A 20,444-nucleotide genomic window follows, 5' to 3' on the forward strand; every position below is an offset into this window, starting at 1 on the left:
TTCTACTTTTTCCCACTTTTTTGCTTAAATCTCGAAAAATATTAACTTTTAGTAAATGGCCTGTTAACAGAAATTAAAGTACATAAAATTTGCTACAGATATCACTATTTGCTTTTTTTTCAGACGTAGAGTTTAGTCTAAAGTGCAATTTGAATACTGTCACTTGTTAAATACAAAAGGTAGGACTCTAACAAAATAACACTTAAAATATCTTGATTATTAATATTACAAATTAAAATACAAAATGTTGTATAATATAAAATTATATGGGCCGTTGTCTTTTAGAAGGTCCTGGCTGTGGTTCTCCGGTGGCGATGGGTCTCGATATATTATATTCTGCTTGTTCTGGAAAATAAAAAATATGGTGTCAGTTCTAAAGGAGAGATAACGATTGGAAAATAGATTGTGAGATTAAACATACCTTCCGCATTGTGTTGAGGTTCTTCGATGGCATCATGTCCTGGCTCAGGGTCTGATTGCTCCATCGTCGGCGTCAGGGGTCATTCTCCTGTAAAATAAAAGAGGTAGTGAGATACTGACTTGTGATCACATATCGAAAAGAGTAATGATTACTAAATAACTTGTGGGATTCTACATATCTCTGTCTCTATCTTTAGTCTCTTCTACATCTATATCAGAGATATCTTCTGGAGGCTCAACGTTGTCACACAGTCCTTCGCATGATGTGCAAATTGGGAAACAATGGAGATATGGATGCCCGCCTTCTTGCATCCACAATTGCGTTGGCAGCCCATTTTACATTTTCAAAAAATATACCGTTGTAGTGAGTTTGGTGCAGGGTCCAAAGTGGTTGGCACTGGCACGAGACCACTAGTAGTTTTTTCCAACCCCACTTACTTGGATCTATTTGTTGCTCGTCAGGTGTGGTTTGATATAAAGATAACCATTGCTGCACCGGATAGTAAACTCTAAGTGAATGTTCTCGTGCAGCAGATTCGGTAGGGGCTAATGAGGTAATGTTGGTATTATTTTTGTATATCAGGCAATGTTGGTCTTATTTATGTACTTATGAAGATACGTATTGTCTGTATCTCAAATCGTTCAGACTGGTCTCTTTTTTCTTCCATATAGAGCCATGAGAAACACATTTCCTGCTGTGGCAACATCATCCTTATGTACATTAGGGTTTTTAAAAGCCTCAATAGTTGGTTGCAAGTATGTGTTCTTCTGCAGGACTTAGGAAATTGCAGTTTGCCTTTATTAAACAATGCGGAAGTAGTATAACCACTGCGTGTAGGAATAAGATATGGCCCATTAGGATTATTTTAGCAACCAGATGAGGGCTGTAGAAACTTTGCGAAACTTTCCTTTTCCTGCTTTCAGAAAAATACATTTTTTGTATTAGGACTACAACACAGGCCAATCAAAATGACCAGAGGGTCGATATCTTCCCCAGTACTGTTACTTGTTCATTTGAAGGTGCCATCTCAAGAGCTGTTGTGATAATTAGGATATCAGCATCCTCCCAGGATGGAGGATATAAATTTATCAAATAACAGCATTATAATAAAAAATAAAGTTTTGAAATATGTAAAAAGTGGATTTTGCAGAGACCGTTAAAAATTGGCAATTTCCAACTTGCACTTCAGACCGAAAGGTTCGTCTGAAAAAAAAGTAAATAGTGATGTTTGTAGAGAATTTTAAGTACTTTAATTCCTGTTGACAGACCATTTACTAAAAGTTAATATTTTTCGAGATTTAAGCAAAAAATCGAAAAAAAGCAGAAATTTTTCGCTTTTTTCGCGATTTACTCAATGTTCCGTCACGAAATACCGCATATTCGAATTCAGCAGCCCAAAATACACTCCTGGACCTAAAAATCAGGACACCTTAAAAATGAGTCATTTTTGATGTCTCGAATCTCCTAAATCTGTTGTCCGATTTTAGTGAGTTTTGCAGTATGCTATAGCCTTATTCTCTAAGAATATGGATGTAGTAATAGGTAATAGTGTTGCTGAACAGGTAAATGTCATTGTATACCTGGTGTAACAATAATACTGCGTTTTTTCCTGAAAGTTCGTAACACCCTATGGAATATTCCAACATTTAAAAAATATTGAAATTAAAACTCAATTGTAGCCTTAGCCTTTCTTAACAGGTTGACTGTCAATTGAAGCGGTCATATACGACCTACAGTTCAATAAGCACTTCATGCCACGGCGCGGTCGTATACGACCGATTTGATACGGTCTGTGATATAGTTCCTGTTTTGCCAGAGGTCGTGTATAGAAGCGGATTTATTGCAGTGTTCCACCGCTGTGGCATACAGTCGTCGCATATACATCAGTTTTTATTTTGGCAGAATAGGGGAGACTGAAATGATGTCGAAATTTTGACATGTCTTTATTTTGAGTAAAGAATATAAAAATGGAAAAAATATTAATTATTTTAAACTAAATAAAATACAAAAGTTAATAAGAACATGAAAGAAATTAAAAATTATCAGTTATTTGGAATGTTTGTTGAAACAATCTAAACAATGGTGTGGTTGACCTTCACAAGTGTCACAGTAAGATACTACTTTTTTGACACGATTTTTTGTTATGTTTCCCCGAATCTTCTCTTTATAGCAACCTTTACTTTATTTTTTCATTTTATCATATGAATTTTTCACCAAAGTATGAATTTGCATCGATCTCGAACAGAACAGAACGACCGCCTGAACGACCGCTTGGCACCACGGGAATAAGTATGTCGGCTACGCTCCGGCGGTCGTATTCGACCGCTGACATATTTTTTCAAAAATTGGGACTAATAAATAAAATTGGTGTGAAACATTAGTAACGGAAGTATTTCAGTTGGTTGCCAGATGCACTTTTTTGAACTTGGCACCATGGACTTTTTTAAACATTTTTTTGTGGCTGTTAACATTCTGCTTTTTGCATGTTGGATAATGAAAAAGTTTGGTCCTTTGACAACTAGCCATGCTCTTCATCAATACAGGGTGTTTCTAAATAAGTGCGACAAACTTTAAGGGTTAACTCTGCATGGAAAAATAATGACAGTTTGCTATATAAACATATGTCCGCAAATGCTTTATTTCCGAGATACAGGAAGTTGAATTTTTTCTTACAAACTGACGATTTATTTATTGCTCTAAAATCGGTTGAGATATGCAAATGAAATTTGGTAGGTTTTAAGAGGTAGTTATTTCACATTTTTTGACATAAAACTAAAAATTCTATATTTGCCATTGGCGTGCATGCAGGTAATATGACCGGGCAATATGACCCGTATGCACGCCAATGGTGAATATAAAATACATGTCAAAAAATGCGCAATAACTGCCTTTTAAAACCCACCAAATTTCATTTGCATATCTCAATCGGTTTTAGAGCAATAAACAAATCGCCAGTGTGTAAGAAAAAATTCAACATCCGGTATCTCGAAAACGAAGCATTTGCAGACATATGTTTATAAATCAAACGGTCATTATTTTTTCATGCAGAATAATTACCCCTTAAAGTTTGTGGCACTTATTTAGAAACACCCTGTATTGGTGAAGAACATGGCTAGTTGTCAAAGTACCTAACTTTTTCATTATCCAACATAAGTGAATGAGTCAAAAAGCAGAATGTTAAGAAAGGCTAAGACTACAATTGAGTTTTAATTTTTTAATATTTTGTAAATACTAGAATATTTCACAGGGTGTTACGAACTTTCAGGAAAAAACACTGTATTATTGTTACATCCGGTATACAATGACATTTACCAGTTCAGCAACACTATTACTACATCCATATTCTCAGGCCAAAATACATATATAATGAAATAAATCAGAACTACCCCAAAACTTTCCTAGTCAAAACACAGTTTAATTGAATTTAGTCCAGAAAGCCACTGCGCATCCGCTAGGAAAAATATTCTTATTCGGATTTTTTGCACAATCTTACTCAAAATGGACCCCTTTTAACAAATTTGCATGTTGTCAGGACCAAAAGTTGGTCAAAAAATTTATAAACGTTTTTTTTTTTGTTTTTTTCCTAAAATTATTTTTTTGCATGGAACAAATTATTTAGGTTTTTTGGATCATTCCAAACAGAAAAGGTATTTAGTGACTTTTCTCTAAAGTTGATAGTTTTTGACATATAAGCGATTAAAAATTGAGAAATTGCGAAATCGGCCATTTTTAACCCTCAAAAACTATGTGAAAAACTGAAAATTTGAATGTTGCCAAGATAGGTAGATATTCTTTGAACATCGATTGATGAAATCCCGAAGAGTTTTTTGCAATATAATATCAAAAACCCCTTTGTTTTTTAATTGCCAATCAAGCATGCGCGACACTATTTTCCACCGTTGCATGTGTATACAGTATGGTGCAAATGAAAGGAATAAATTCGTTATTTCGTAAACCGGTGACTTTAAGGAAAAATCCCAAAACAGGTCGGTTTTTATTTTTAAGTTATGATATTGTGGCATATATAGTATACTAGTGACGTCATCCATCTGGGCGTGGATACGGGTCGTGTGCTGGCTCATTTGAAAGGTTCTTCAATTCTCTATTCAGTAATATAAACATGTACATAATTATTTATACAGGGTATCCAAAAAAATTTTATTAAATTAAATCATTTGGCAAATTGACAAAAAATTAACTTATTGGACACCCTGTATAAATCATTATGTAAATGTTTATATTACTGAATAGAGAATTGAAGAACCTTTCAAATGAGCTAGCACACGACCCCTATTCTCATTTAAAAAAATCATCGATTACGTCATCACACCCATATGGATGACGTCACTAGTATACCATATATGTCACAATATCATAACTTAAAAATAAAAATCGACCTGTTTCGGGATTTTTCCTCAAAGTCGCCGGTTTACGAAATAACGAATTTATTCCTTTCATTTGCACCATACTGCATACACATGCAACGGTTTAAAATAGTGTCGCGCACGCTTGGTGGGCAATTAAAAAACAAAGGGGTTTTTGATAATGTATTTCAAAAAACTATTCGGAATTTCATCAATCGATGTTTAAAGAATATCTACCTACCTTGGCAACATTCAAATTTTCAGTTTTTCACATAGTTTTTGAGGGTTAAAAATGGCCGATTTCGCAATTTTTCAATTTTTAATCGCTTATATGTCAAAAACTATCAACTTTAGAGAAAAGTCACTAAAGACCTTTTCTGTTTCGAATGATCCAAAAAACCTAAAAAAATTTTGTTCCATGCAAAAAAAATAATTTTAGGAAAAAAAAACAAAAAAAGAACGTTTAAAAAATTTTTGATTAACTTTTGGTCCTGGCAACATGCAAATTTTTTAAAAGGGGTCCTTTTTGAGTAAGATTGTGCAAAAAATCCGAATTAGAATATTTTTCCTAGCGGATGCGCAGTGGCTTTCTGGACTAATTATTGTACTTACTATACAGGTCGAAAATACAGGTCATAAATTTAATCACATATTCTAGGATCAAAAATAATTTGATTGAACCTAACTTACCTTAGTACAAATGTGCATATAAAAGAAGTTACAACCCTTTGAAGTTACAAAATGAAAATCGATTTTTTCCAATATATCGAAAACTATTAAAGATTTTTTATTGAAAATGGACATATGGCATTATTATGACACTAGCATCTTAAAAAAAATATAGTGAAATTTGGACACTTTATAAAAATTTTATGGGGGTTTAGTTCCTTTAAACCCCCCGAAACTTTTGTGTACGTTCCAATTAAATTATTATTGTAGTACCATTACTTAAACACAATATTTTTAAAACTTTTTTGGCTCTTAGTACTTTTTCGAAAAGTCAGTCTTTATCCAGATATTTTGAATATTTGTCAAATCCACCACATATTTGTATATGGTTAAGTACGATTGTGGAGACTTTGTAATATGAAAATTTATGTATGATTTACATTTTTAGGTATATTTTGAACCGTATTAAAAAAGAAGCCATATCTCGATAAAAGGTGGCTACTCGAAAAAATACAAAGAGGCAAAAAAGTTTTAAAAACATTGTGTTTAACTAATGGTATCGCAGTAATAGTTTAATTGGAGCATACACAAACATTTGGGGGGTTTAAAAGAACACAACCCCCATAAAAGTTTTATGTAAACATATTAAAAAAGAAGCCGCAACTCGATAAAAACTGCCTTATCGAAAAAATACTAAGAGCCAAAGAAGTTTTAAAAATATTAAATTTAACTAATGGTACCACAATAATAATTTAATTGGAACGTACAGAAAAGTTTGGGGAGGTTTAAAGGAACAAAACCCCCATAAAACTTTTATGGGGAGCACAAATGTCATTATAATTTTTCTTTAATATGTTCCTGCCATAAGAATGCCACATGTTCATTTTCAATAAAAAATCTCTAATAGTTTTCGATATATTCGAAAAAATCGATTTTCATTTAGTAATTTCAAAGGGCTGTAACTTTTTTATGTGCATATTTGTACTAAGGTAAATTTGGTTTATTCGAACTATTTTTGGTCCCAGAATATGTGATTTAATTTATGACCTGTATTTTTGTTACACCCTGTATAATGCTCCAAAAGTGACGGGATCTGGATTTAAATCCATATTTTTTTTTATAATTCTCGTATCGTATAAAAGTAGCGCGTGAAGTTAAGCGTGTACAGTTTTTTAGGGGTGACCCATTTTGCTTAGTGAGACAGCCAAATTTAGTTCGCTTCTGGGTACACCACAGGCGGTTCTGAAGACTCTAAATAGAAGAGACATATATGTCAACCGGAGGTGGTGGTGCCTAAATCGAATAAAAGCTAAAGCTATCTTTCCTTATTTTATTTTTACCCATATTTGTGTACTAAGGGTGCAGAACTACGTTGGATTTTTATCTAAATAAGCGGACAGGTGATGAATGCAAATTGTACATTTTCTCATGTCCACAATTTATCGGCCTGCATGCTTTATGAAGTGTAAAAAGCTCAGGCAATGCAGAGGCGGCTTTACCTATTGTGCAGGGTGTGCGGTGCACACGGGCGCCGGGATGTTGGGGGCGCCGAGCGCCAAAGAGCGGGTCCTTTCCTTTGTTTCAACATAAAATATGCTTTAAAATGATTAATGAAAAATTACATTGGCACTTACGCCCTATTTATAGATTGCCGCCCGTCCGGCCGTCCGTCCAACGGACATGCGGCAATCTTTTGATTCATGTGAATACATACCGACAATGTTTCCCAAATCGGTTGCGGAACTGATAAAGGTCAAATTGCTTGGGACTTGCCGGGCATTTTCAAAGGCGTTTGTACACGTGTCGCGGGGTAATTTTGCGAAATAAGCTTTGACGGAATGGACTGAGTATTATGTGAGCTCCACACTCTCTCCGAAGTCGATCGAGGTTCAACAAGTACGAGAGTGTAGACGGCCACCTTGTGCAACTTTGCCTCGCTTCGTTCTACTTCCGTTCTCTGTCGGTCTGGCGCGTCCCAGTCAAAGGGATCTTTGTTGGTATCGCACCGTTTGAATGTGTTCCTCGCGAAGTAGAACGAGTGTGTAGAGAGGTACTTCGGAGTTCGGTCAACTTTGGCGAAGTAACTTCGCCGAGAGTGTGGAGCCCGCTTTTTATATTTAGGTACATAAGTTAACATGTAAATATAAAGTAAAGAGGCTTGTCTTTTGACTAAAATTATTAAAAAGGAAGATTTTTTTATTACTACCACAATAATTATTATTGCGACTTTCAGCGGAGTCAAAGCGCGGAGACAACATTGTCGCACATGAAACTTTCACATGCGTGCCTTAAACGTGTACTTTTAACAATAAATATTAAAGCAATTTAATAACAAATACGTAACAATTAAATAAAACCATAAAGTAGTTAACAAACAAATTGAAACTGGTTGTTTAAAAGTCAATAGAATAAAAAATTTCAATGTAAAACTAATAATGTTTAAATTGTTTTTATTTTTTTTTTTTATTTTTTTTTTGATAGTCAGTGTTATCACCTCTAGTCTTATGAAAGATTCAGTTTGCGTGGGCTCGCTCCTAACCAAATTTCCACATTTTGTTGCGGTAGGTTGCTCCATTCTTCAAGAGCAGCTTTTACTAGTAGTGCGGTGTTTTGTGGATTATTCCGGTGAGCTCTAATTTTTCTATTAAGCATATCCCACAAATACTATGTAGGGTTAACCTCAGGTGAGCAAGCAGTCCACTCCAAACAAGGGATACCTTCTGCTTCAATGATGTCTCTAGTCACTCCAATGGTATGTGGGTGGAGGTCCATGATCATGCATGAAAATTAAATTTTCTCCTGTTGCATCTCTCCAGAGCCTAACTACAGGTTATCAACATACCTGCGAGCAGTTAAAGTTAATTGGATGAAAATTGGAAAATGGAGGGAAAGAGATGGATTGGTCGAAAGAAACTTTCATGGCTGCGTAATATTAGACAATGGTGTGGCTGCACAGTAGAAGAATTATTTCGCGTAGCAGCCGATAGAGAGAGATTTCAGGAAATTGTAAACATGATGACGGCCAACGTCTGAATACAGACACGGCACCTAAAGAAGAAGAAGAAGGATGAAAATTAAAAGAGTTTTTTTACGGATCACAATTCCTCCCTAGAACATTATACTTCCTCTTGTATATGTGTGAACATATCTGACAGTTTTCGTTCTTGCTTGTCTTCTTCGACTTCTAAGTACACGATTTCGTAGGTCATCTGATTTTACACCAATCCGGACTTTTTCTGAAAATAGCACACCAGTGATTTTGTCAATTCCCATTGTTCCAGTTTTGGTGGTGTGGTGAAGAAACCAATTTAGGCAATCAATCTTGTTCTGCCTGGATAACTCGGTAACTCATAACTGTCTCCTGCTGTATACTTCTTGATACGAACTCTTCTTCTTATCGTTTCAACTGAAAAAGTTACACCTGTAGCTTCCAAAAGCTGCCTTTGGAGCTGCAGGTGAGAAATGGTTGGGTGTTTTCCAGCTGATGGGACAATTAAACGAACGTGGCGAACCGCTATTACTTTTTGGCGACTTTCCCTTGCTTTATTTTTAAGCTTTCCTAGTTCCTGTTACCTAGCATTGGTTTTGGACAGAACGCCCTGTGTTACGCATAGCTGTACAGCTATGTCCCTCTGAGAACATTACTTTCTCCACAAGACCAATATCTTTCCCCGTTGTAAGTTCTATAACCCCACATGAGGCACATTTTCGTTTTTGGAAGCAAAAGGTAGTTTATTTATTTTCGTTCAATTTGCAACTCAAGCAAATAACCTATACCGTATCGAGCTGTAGTATCTGATTGTCTTATCTATTTGCTTATTTTCAATAAAAACCTTTATTCTTCGCAACAATAACAAGTTTTTTCAAAAGACTTAAATATTGCTTCGAAATACATGGTGATTCCACATAAGTTTGGTTGTGTGTATATAAAATAGACATTTCGAAGTTTCTAAAATCGTAGCAATAAAGACGGGAATATACTCCCTGTATATAAAGACACGACGCGAACCTTGAAAGGAGCATTTTATTTAAAAATTTTCCAGTTGACTTAGCAGCCAGCACCAAACGAATGTTTTAATGTTAAACATAGTGCTAACAAGACCCCCCAGGGCCGTATTGAAGATCAAAGAAATTGATAACTTTCTCAACATTCCCCGGTTTGATTTTTCTAGCTTAAATCCCGTCGATAAATCTTCTTTTAGATTGTATTTATTTCAGCTACGGCGCATTGGCATTTTATTTTTATTTATTTAATGATTTACTTAACTTGTTCTTTTTTGTTCCCTCGCTTTGTGCTTTATGTATTATAGAATTGTTCATCTCGTTTCTTACCATTTCTAGAAGAGCGACCATTACGACTCAACATTTTAATTTACCTTAATGTGTAATAAACTTAAAAAAAAATAATGAAGGAACAGAAAAGTTGTAATATTTTGTGAATATTAATTATATCTACTTCTTCTTTTAGGTGCCGTGTCCGTGTTCAGACGTTGGCCGTCTTCATGTTTATAAGTTCTTGAAACTTTTCTCTATCGGCTGCTGTACGAAATAATCCTTCTACTGTGGAGCCATACCATTGTCTAATATTACGCAGCCATGAAAGTTTCTTTCGACCAATCCACCTCTTTCCCTCCACTTCTCCTTGTATTATAAGGCGAAGTAGATGATATTTGATCCTTTAGTTATATCGCCAAAGTACTCTGTTTTCTCCTCTTTATAATGTTTATGAGCAGACGTTTTGAATTCATCATTTGAAGAACATCTTCATTTGAAGTGTGCGAAACCCACGATATCTTTATGGTTCGTCGATCCCACCACAATTCGAATGCTCTAATTTTTTATTGCATTATGGTTTTTAACGTCCATGTCTCACAACCATACAATAAGAGAGCTACAAATAATATTTCAGGACCGTCTTTGGATTATTCATCGACAGGTTTCTGTTACATAGAACTGGTTTTCAGGTAATAAAAGCCTTACATATTATTTCGGTCCTGGCTTTTATCTCTTCATCAGAGTCAGAATTTACATATAACCAGCTGCTAAAGTATATAAAATGGTTTACCCGTGCCCGTTTACCTGACAAGGTGAAACTGGGGGACTGATAGTCATCAGACTATGGCGGCCGTCAGTTCAGTCTTGTTAGAAAACTAACTAGCTGCTTTGAGTAGAGATAGAATTCGGGAGGTAGTACAGGTCCAAACGGGTCACGCTAGTCCCGCGAGACACCAAAACATCTTTGAGCTCAGCCAATCAGCAATGTGTTCCAGAGATGAGGAGATGGAAGAGACAGCCGAATACTTTGTGGGCGATTGCAAACTCCACAGCTTTTGTTAAAGCGATGTAGCAATGGTTCCAGTCTCACCAAACAACCCTCAAAGAGGTAATGACGGAGATCAAGCTTGATAGGCTTGTTGTACTCATCAAGCAGATCGGGTGTCTAAAATTGTGACCCGTTGACAACGCCGAATAGAGATAAATCCTAAACTTTACTAAGAGGAAACTGATAGAGCAAGGAAAATATATCCAAGACCTGCCTCCAGCTGTTAAAGGACATCATCATCAATGGCGTTACAACTCTTCTCCATTAAGAGAATGCAGACCCTGAGCTATATGAATCTTTCCAACTGCCATCCACTTTGTCTTTGAAATATTGATTTTCAGGCCTCTCCAATAACTTGCTTCACTGACTAGATTTACTAATGTGTGGAAATCTTGTAAACTTTCTGCAAGAATGACTGTATCGTCAGCGTGTCTGATATTGTTAATTACTTCTCCGCCTAGTCTTACCCCTCTTGTCTGTCATCCAAAGACTCTCTAAAGATTTCTGTCGTACTCCACGTTTTATTGGTAGTTTTTCAGTACGACTATCTCCAACTTGGATAGAGGCTAATTGATTGTAATATGAGTATTTCAGCAGTCTTTTATCGTATTGGTCAAGTACTACTGCCCGCAGGCAATAGAAAAGTGTATCGTGTTGTACTCGGTCGAATGCCTTCTCGAAGTCGATGAAACAAACATAAACGTTCTTTAGAAACTCACAAATTTTTTGTAAAAGAACTCGCATACAAAAAATAGTGCCTCTGTAGTTCCCAGACTATCTCTAAATCCAAATTGCTTATCACCCCTTCTACACTGAACCAAAAAAGTACGTAAATATAATGAAAAAAACATTGATTCAAAAACGAGGAGCATTAATCTTCGTCCAAAGATCAGTATCGTTGGTCCAATGTAAGTAGATACATTAACTAATGCTCAAAAACATTAACTTCTATGAATTAGTACGTTCATTCAATGCACTTTCTAGTTAAGAATTAATGTACCGATACATTGATTCAATGTACCGATCCATTGATTCAATGTACCGATACATTGATTCAATATACCGATACATTGATTCTTAACTAGAAAGTACATTGAATGAACGTACTAATTCATAAAAATTAATGGTTTTGAGCATTAGTTAATGTATCTACTCACATTGGACCAATGATACTGATCTTTGGACGAAAATTAATGCTTCTCGTTTTTGAATCAATGTTTTTTTCATTATATTTACGTACTTTTTTGATTCAGTGTATTTCTTCCTACCATGAATTTACTTGCGAAAGATTTAAAAAAGGAGTGGTTGTTTTACCTGATTTTATAGGTGGATTTCTTAGCAAAACCTTCAAATTATTATCGAATCCACTGTCTATTGCTGAGCCATCTTCCCCTTCATTTATAGCAAGAAAAAATAGTGAATCAAAGGTACCAATTCATCAAGAAAAAATTCATGACCTGAAGAAACTTTTGCAGTACCTACGTCCCTCAAGAACACAAGTGATTTGTTTTAGAATGAGCTTGCCCTATGGCCTACAGTTGTAACCAAAAAATGAGCAAAAATGTATAAAATGGCAATTAATTTTAGCTAATTGTATTGTCTTAGAACTGTTCTAATAAAGTAATATTAATTATAAATAAACACGGTGTAAATTCATCCACAAATTAAAACTTTCCCCGTAAAACAACACTTTTGTTTATGAAAGGCCTTTTGTCAGCTATTTTCAATAATAAAAAAAAATAGTATTGATTTTAAAAAGTGTAACTAACATGATTTATTTTGAGTTTTAAGGTCATTAAAATGTTTCGAAAAATCAGCAAAGTATAAAATCGTTTTTTATAAAACTAAACAATTTTTCCTTGTTTCCCAAAATTTACATTTTTTGACAAGAGGCCTTTCATAAATAAGCGATTCATTCGTCGAATTAGCTTTTCAAAAAATTTAGAGAGAACAAAAATTAAGTAATACTATATTACTAGATACATATGTAGGATTGAATAATGAAATAGGTACTTACATTCAGTAATGTCTTCATGACTAATCTCTTCAAATAAAAATTTATTTGTTATATCCTTGATATGACTTTCACACTGAAGAAAGGAGATGATTCTTTGGAAATTGCTGTCCCATCCATCAATAAGTCCATTTCCATTTCCAAATGCCACTCCAAAGTCCATCATAATCATCAACCCGTACTCGTCCACTGCTGGACATAGGTCTCCCTCAGCTCTTTCCATCTTTCTCTGTTTTGTGCGGCTTGCATCCAGTTGCCGACAATACGCTTCAGATCGTCAGCCCATCTGGTTGGTGGTCGTCCTCTGCTCCGTAGTGCTTCTTTTCGTGGCCTCCATTCGACAATACGTTTTGTCCATCGGTTATCTGACAATCTGGCAGTCTAAAGTCCCTATTAATCTGCAAAAGTGGAAATAGAAGTACAACTTTTTTTATAGAAATCCAACAAAATAATTTATAAAAAGTTAAAAATATATGTAAATATATACCTTAGAAAAATAAACCAAATCACTAGTGCCAAACACCGCTCTTCAGAGTCTGCAGGGTGACTGTCTGCTAGGAGGCTGCAACTGTTGTCACGTGATTTTTTTTACACCAAAAAACACTAATAGAGTTTTAAGTAATGTGTCGGTTTATGTACAAGATTATTGCTACAATGTATTGATCATTGATTCAGGTATATTACATTAAAACAATGATTGCGTTACATCAAAACAATGTATTGAGTTATTAATCAAAGTCGAAAACATTGATTTGATGTTACGAAAACATTGATTCACTAAACGAGTTCGTAATTTAAAGAACACTGTACATTAGTGCAACGTTTTATATTCATTAATTTAACGTCATAATCCTGATGTAGGGGAAGGGCGGGCAAAATGGGGTACTTAAGGTTTAAATTGGGATTTAAAAAAAATCTGTAACTTTTAAGGTCTTAAAATAAGACAAATATCCATGTTATTGTAGTACCTATTTATTAATAAAATTTAAATTTAAAAAAAGTCAACGATTTTTTTATTATATGAAAAAACAGAAACTAATGTAAATTGCCCCATTATGCCCGTCGTATAGGGTAAAATGGGGTACCAAATTGAAACCAAGAAAAGGCTATTGACAAAATTCGCATACAAGTACTACTTCATCATCCTCATCGTCTACACCTGCACATGGATTTTTAGTCCATTTAAGGCAACTGGATCAGCTTATCCATCCTTCTGTGGAACTTGAATAAAAGTTTCCGCAGAACCAGTAAGTGTCACTATCTTCGCCTTCTGAATCTGACTCTACTTTTTTAGTTTTATTGCGATTTCTTACTCGTCTGTGACTTGGGTTGGTCATCGGCTATCTTACTTTGTATGGTAAAAGGGTAAAGACTACCAATAGGTATGGTAAAAAGGGTACCCCATTTTACCATAACTATTGGTACCCCATTTTGCCGAAAAAGCAGATTATGAGGTTATGACCTGTTTAAATTATTACAAGTTTTTATTTTTTAACATAATGACAAACGAATACTCTAGAACACATTCACTGTTAGTTGGAAGTATTGATATTAAATAATAAATTGTTTTAGTAATATTAACGATGGATTATTTTTTGGTCGATATTATAACTTGGTTAACTAAAAACGCACATGCACTCTTCACAACAATCGACTAACAGTTAATTATGTCTGCTTTATGACAGAAGGCGTAAACGAAGGCGTTTATGAGCGAGTGATATTGAAAAAAGGGGGTACCCCGTTTTAGTCAGCTACCCCGTTTTGCCCGCCTTTTCCCTATAGTTTCATATATACAATGAACAAATTATTAGTATTATGAAAACAGTCATTGGATAGATAAAATGATTCAATGAATTAATGATTCTATTCATTGTTTTTTAATGAATAGAATTACATTGTATTAATGAATATGGTCATTACTTAATGACTACGTGTTTATAGTATTAACGAAATTTTCATTGAATCAATGTAAAAAAAAGTCAATGATTGGCGGTCATTGGTACTATACACAATATTTTTTTCAGTGTACTTTCGCAAATAAGGAATACTTAACCCATTTGTTCTAGGTGTACTCATTTGAGTACACTCCACAAAAACAGAATTTTTTGCCTCTCTGTGTTGGATAAAATATTTTTTAAATGACATTTGGTAGAATGAACAACAGAGATTGTCCATGTAAATTTCCGGGATAATAACTGTTTTTGTTTGCGTGAAACCTAACCAACAATTTTAGTTGTGTTTACATTTAGTGCACTACACTTTTATTACTTTTTATGTGAAATTTACGTATTGATTTGATAAATCTGTTAAATTTATTTTACAAAGTATGTAGGAACATTTTACAAGTATTATTGAAAGTTTTCCGACAAACACCCAAAAGCCGTTTTTTGGCATGTAACTATTAGTGTACTCAAACGAGTACACTGGGAGTAAGGCGACATTAAATTATTATTATTGTTTGGATAGCCGCAATATGGATTTTCCAAGTATTTGTGCGGGAATATTTTACGGAAAATCTACAAAGTGTACAAGTGCAACAGGCACTGGATGACATTCATGATGACGACAAAGATATTGACATTGTTATAATCCCGCCTGAGGGGAGCCTATCAAACCGATGAAGAGGATATCGAAGACGATGACATTCAGTGTGACACACTGCCGTTAGATATACCCGAAACACTAGAAATATTTTCAGAAGATAGTCTCTATAGCGACAGCGATTCAGAGGATGATGTTCCTTCACTTACTACATTTTCAACGCAATGAAAATAGGACGAAGCCAAAGACTCTGCTACAGAAACCACAATGAAGAGCTGGAGTAGTTGAGATTACAATGACTGGAGAAGACGAATATTTAGTTCGCCAAGAGAAAGTAAAATTAGAGTTGGCTGAATTGAACCCTGTAGAGATATTTGAAAAAATTATTTATGATGATATTATAATAAGTTTTATGATCAATGAACCCCTACATTATGCAACACAAAAAATGATCATAATTCTTCTTCTCCTTCTTCAAGTCCGTCTCCTATCGGAGGTTGGAAATCATCACAGCTATTCTTATTTTACTGGCGGCTGCCCTAAATAGGTCGATGGAACTGCAGCCGAACCATTCCCTCAGATTTCTTAACCAAGATATTCTGCGCCTACCGATACTTCTCTTACCCCTGATTTTACCCTGAATAATCAGTCTCAGCAGCGAGTATTTGTCACGTCTCATAACATGGCCAAAGTATTCAAGCTTTCTTCTTTTAACAGTAAGTACAACTTCACATCCTTTTCCGATCCGACGTAAAATTTCGGCATTCGTCACGTGGTCCACCCAAGATACACGTAGCATTCTACGGTAACACCACATCTCAAAAGCTTCAATGTTTTTAATGCTACCCATCTTGATGGTCCATGACTCAACTCCGTATAATAAAGTGGAGAAGATATAATACCGCAGCATACGGACTCTCAGATCAAGATTTATGTCACGACTACAGAGAAATATTTTCATCTTGTTAAATGCTGATCTAGCTATTTCTATTCTTGCTCTTATTTCTTTTGTTTGATCGCCTGTATAATCCAGGCAAGCTCCAAGGTATTTATAGGAGGATACCCTTTCTATAACCGTGTTATTGACAACCAAATCATTCCTGGCGTGTGGATCTTTTGTTATTACCATCCATTTAGTTTTTCTGAGGTTTAATGTAAGTCCGTAGCTGTTGCAGTAGTGGTTAGTGCGTTCCATCAGTCGTTGCAGATCTGTAAGATTGTCTGCTAATATCACTGTGTCGTCAGCGTATCTCAAATTATTGATTGTATTTCCGTTGATCACGACACCACAACTTACGTCCGACAGAGCTTCTTTAAATATGACTTCGCTATAAAAATTAAACAAAAGAGGAGACAGAATACACCCCTGTCTTACTCCTCTACATATTTTGATCTCCTCAGTCATTTCATGATCTACCTTGACTTATGCTGTTTGACTCCAATACAAATTAGTTATTATTCTAATATCTTTTTCATCAATGTTCTTTTCGATTAGAAGTTGTCTTAATCATAATTACAGGGTTACAGATAATGAGATCAAAATATTTTTAGGGTTTTTACTATTTACTGGTTATTTATTTATTTATTTATTTATTTATTTATAAAAATCCAAACAGGTCCTAAAACCTTTTTACATGGACAGTTATAATCATAAACTTTATATAACAAATATAACTAATATATACAGTCATTAGCACAACTATTGATAGGCAGATATAGAAGACTTTAACACAAAAACAGCTAGACTAATGATAACTATTATCCATCTACTAGTTTAAAGTGCTCTTGCACTATACGTCTATAGCAACCAACTGACATTGTAAAATCAATGTTTTTTACTAAATTTATATTGTTCGCTAGTTTCAACATGGCCTCTAGAGGAGAGCAAACAGATGTTCTTATTTTTCCAAACAACAACTGATATCTCGTTGCTTTTCGAGGAACATTAAATGGTATCCGCATTCGTAAATCAATTGTACCTGAAATATTATTAATTATTTTATATAAAATCATTGCCATTACAAATTTGCGCCTACTAGTCAAAGACAAAACTTCAAATTCTTCCCTTAGCATGGTTGATCTTATGGTTCCATAATCAGGCCATCGATGATGTTTTTTGAAATACAAATAACGAAGAAACTTATTCTGAACTTTTTCTAGTGCCTCTAAATGTACTTGAGGTTGTTGTCCCCAAATAGTGGAACCAAATTCTAATATTGGTCTAACTAAAGTATTATATAATATTTTTATACCCTTAATACTAGTAAAATCGCAAGTTTGTCGACATATAAAACCCGGCATACGGTTTGCTCGTTTTGCAGCTTTACCAATATGTGTAGCAAATGACAGTTGATTATTATAAATCAAACCCAAATCCTTGACCTCACTGGCCCTTTTTAAAACATTCAGTCCTATTAAATAATCAAATACTATTGGTTCTCTTTTACGGGTAATAGACATAACGTAGCACTTATTTATATTGAACTTGATCTTATTATTGTCACCCCATAATAAAATGTTCTCAATATCCCTTTGAATCATTACGCAATCCCTAACAGTTTGAATTATTTTGAATAACTTAAAATCATCTGCAAATAATAAGTAATCTGAATACTGGATGACGTTTGCTAAATCATTTATAAACATTAAGAACAAAAGTGGTCCAAGATTAGACCCTTGTGGTACTCCCGAGTTAGCTTTAAATTTACCAGAAGTATTTCCATTGTGTTTTACAACAAAACTCCTATTCTGCAAATAACTTTTAAATAACTTTATTAGATTATCAGATAAGCCAAAATTACATAACTTTCTTAAAAGAACATCGTGTTTTACTTTATCAAAGGCTTTTTCGAAATCCGTATACACTACATCCAATTGCAATTGTTTTTCTAACGCATTGTTTGCAGACTCGGTGAATGAAATAAAACTTGTGTTTATCGAGCGACCCGACATAAAACCATGTTGATGAACATTAATACTATTTTTGATGTGATTATATACATGAGCATGCAATATTTGTTCGAAAATTTTTGACGGAGCACACATATAGCGACTCCTCTATAATTTTCAATATCTCTTTTGTTACCCGCCTTAAATATTGGAGTAATTGAAGATAGTTTCCATTTTTCTGGAAATTTTGAATAAGTTATTATTAGATTAAAAATATGTAATAATGGTAACTTTAACCACTCTTGGCATGCCTTTAAAATATACGGGGGGATGCCATCTATACCGGCAGCTTTCTTTGGTTTCAGCTTTTTGACTGCATTATCATAATCTACGCTTGTTATTGATGGTAAATTCAAAACATTGTTATTACTAATAATATTTGTAAAATTAGTGTTATAGCTGGAAATGTCGGTAGAATAAACAGATTCAAAATATTTCGCAAACTCATTAGCAGTATCACTGTGATTTATTTCTTTACCCCCAAAATAAAATATTTCTGTTTGATTAGACTTAGAATTCTTATTACTAATGAAATTCCAGAAATTGTTAAACTCATTTTCTATATTTTCCTCAATTTGCCGTATATATTTCCTGTGCTCTATGTTAATTAATGATTTCAGTTTTTTTCTGGTCTCTATAAATTGATTGTTAAAATAAATTGAAACATGTCTTAACTTTCTAAAATTATTTTTATGTTTGAGCAACTTTTTGATATCAGGCGTAAACCATTTCGGAAAATTAGAATAATTCTTGTAAATATTATATTGTGGTACAGATCTTTCAAATATATTAAGTACTTTTGAGTAAAAGATATCTAGAGCTTTATCTACCTCTATTTCCTCTGTTACAGCTTCCCACGTCATATTTCTCATCAAATCACACATAAAATCAAAATTTGCTTTTTTAAAATTAAATCTATTACCAACTAACTTATCTGTTTGTCTAAAACTTGATACTGTAAATGAAAGTTGAATTTCCAGAGATGGATGTAATCTATCTTCTTTTACAAACGGTAACTGCTCTTGACATACATTACAACTATTTATATTATCTGCAGATGCTACTACTTGATCTAAAGTTTTGCCCTGCCAGTTTTTTACATTGTTATAAAGCAAAAATGAATTAAAATTTAAAAACTCAATCATACTTTTAAACTTAGCACTTCCATTAGTAAAATCTAGATTTTCGGTTCCTTTAATTTCTGCAATATTGAAGTCGCCAAAAATAAACGTGTTATTAATATCAGTAATATGTGTTTGTAACAATTCGAAGCAATTCGCATAGTCTTGTAATTTACAATCTGGTGGAATATACACTCCAATTAATTTTATACTTAATTTGTTATTAATTTTTAAATCCGCAACCAAAATTTCAAAAGATGAACAATGTTGTGTTACTTTTAAAATCTTATGCTCCTTTTTTATTACCATTAATACTCCTCCTCCCTTAGTTTTGCCAGAAATCTCCTGGTTTCTGTCAGATCTCAATAAGTTAAATACATTTATATCAACTAGTTCTCCATCAACCATATCCTCCCGAAGCCATGTTTCTACAGCTACTACTACATCATAATTACCTTCCAAGCAATTTTTATAGAATTCCGCAGTTTTCGTGTTCAGTCCCCTACAATTCTGAAATTTTATGTGAATCCCTGTCATGAATTGAGTTGTCCCCTGATATCAAATCCTAATCATATTATATTTATTATTTAATATATATTTTTTTACACCTATTTTATTTCTACTATACCGTAGTAAATTCTTGTCATAAATTTTTGACAAACCAAATAACTTAAAACAATAATTGAAATAATGTAAAACATCCAGTTTTTCTATAAGTAACTCATTAACAACATCAATATTTTTATCCTCTTATACACTACAAACCAAAATCAACGAATTTAAGTTCCAAATTAATATATCTAAATTACTATCAACAAAAACTTATAAGTCACTAATATACACATTACAGAAACTTTGAGTATAAAGTAGCCCACACACGTTAATTGTCAAGATCCGATTCGCAAGTAATCACTTTAATTTCATCATTCTTCTTTATAAATACTCTACCATCGTAACTCCATGCCTCAGTCTTCCCGAACTTACTCCTTGCCTTCTTCAATAATGAATACCTATGTTTCGTTAGATCTTCATTCACAAATAT

General features: G+C 34.0%; 1 protein-coding gene across 1 annotated transcript; it reads right to left on the reverse strand.

Annotated features, from left to right (window-relative positions):
* Positions 1-664: 664 nt before the first annotated feature.
* LOC126880891 (uncharacterized) lies at positions 665-19,939 on the reverse strand. Its single transcript, XM_050644964.1, has 2 exons — positions 18,565-19,939; positions 665-966 (listed from the first exon to the last, which is right to left on the reverse strand). Exons 1-2 carry the CDS (start codon positions 19,937-19,939, stop codon positions 665-667), a joined length of 1,677 nt encoding a protein of 558 aa, XP_050500921.1.
* Between the last annotated feature and the right edge of the window lie 505 nt (positions 19,940-20,444).

The sequence above is a fragment of the Diabrotica virgifera genome, chromosome 2 (assembly GCF_917563875.1).
Source record: "Diabrotica virgifera virgifera chromosome 2, PGI_DIABVI_V3a".
Taxonomy (NCBI): domain Eukaryota; kingdom Metazoa; phylum Arthropoda; class Insecta; order Coleoptera; family Chrysomelidae; genus Diabrotica; species Diabrotica virgifera.

Excerpts from the sequence above, each read along its gene's own strand:
- LOC126880891 (XM_050644964.1), bottom strand. The coding sequence starts at position 19,939 with ATGACAGGGATTCACATAAAATTTCAGAATTGTAGGGGACTGAACACG. Across the intron at positions 967-18,564 it reads GAAACCAAAGAAAGCTGCCG|CCCCTACCGAATCTGCTGCA; the intron begins GTATAGATGGCA and ends TTACCTCATTAG.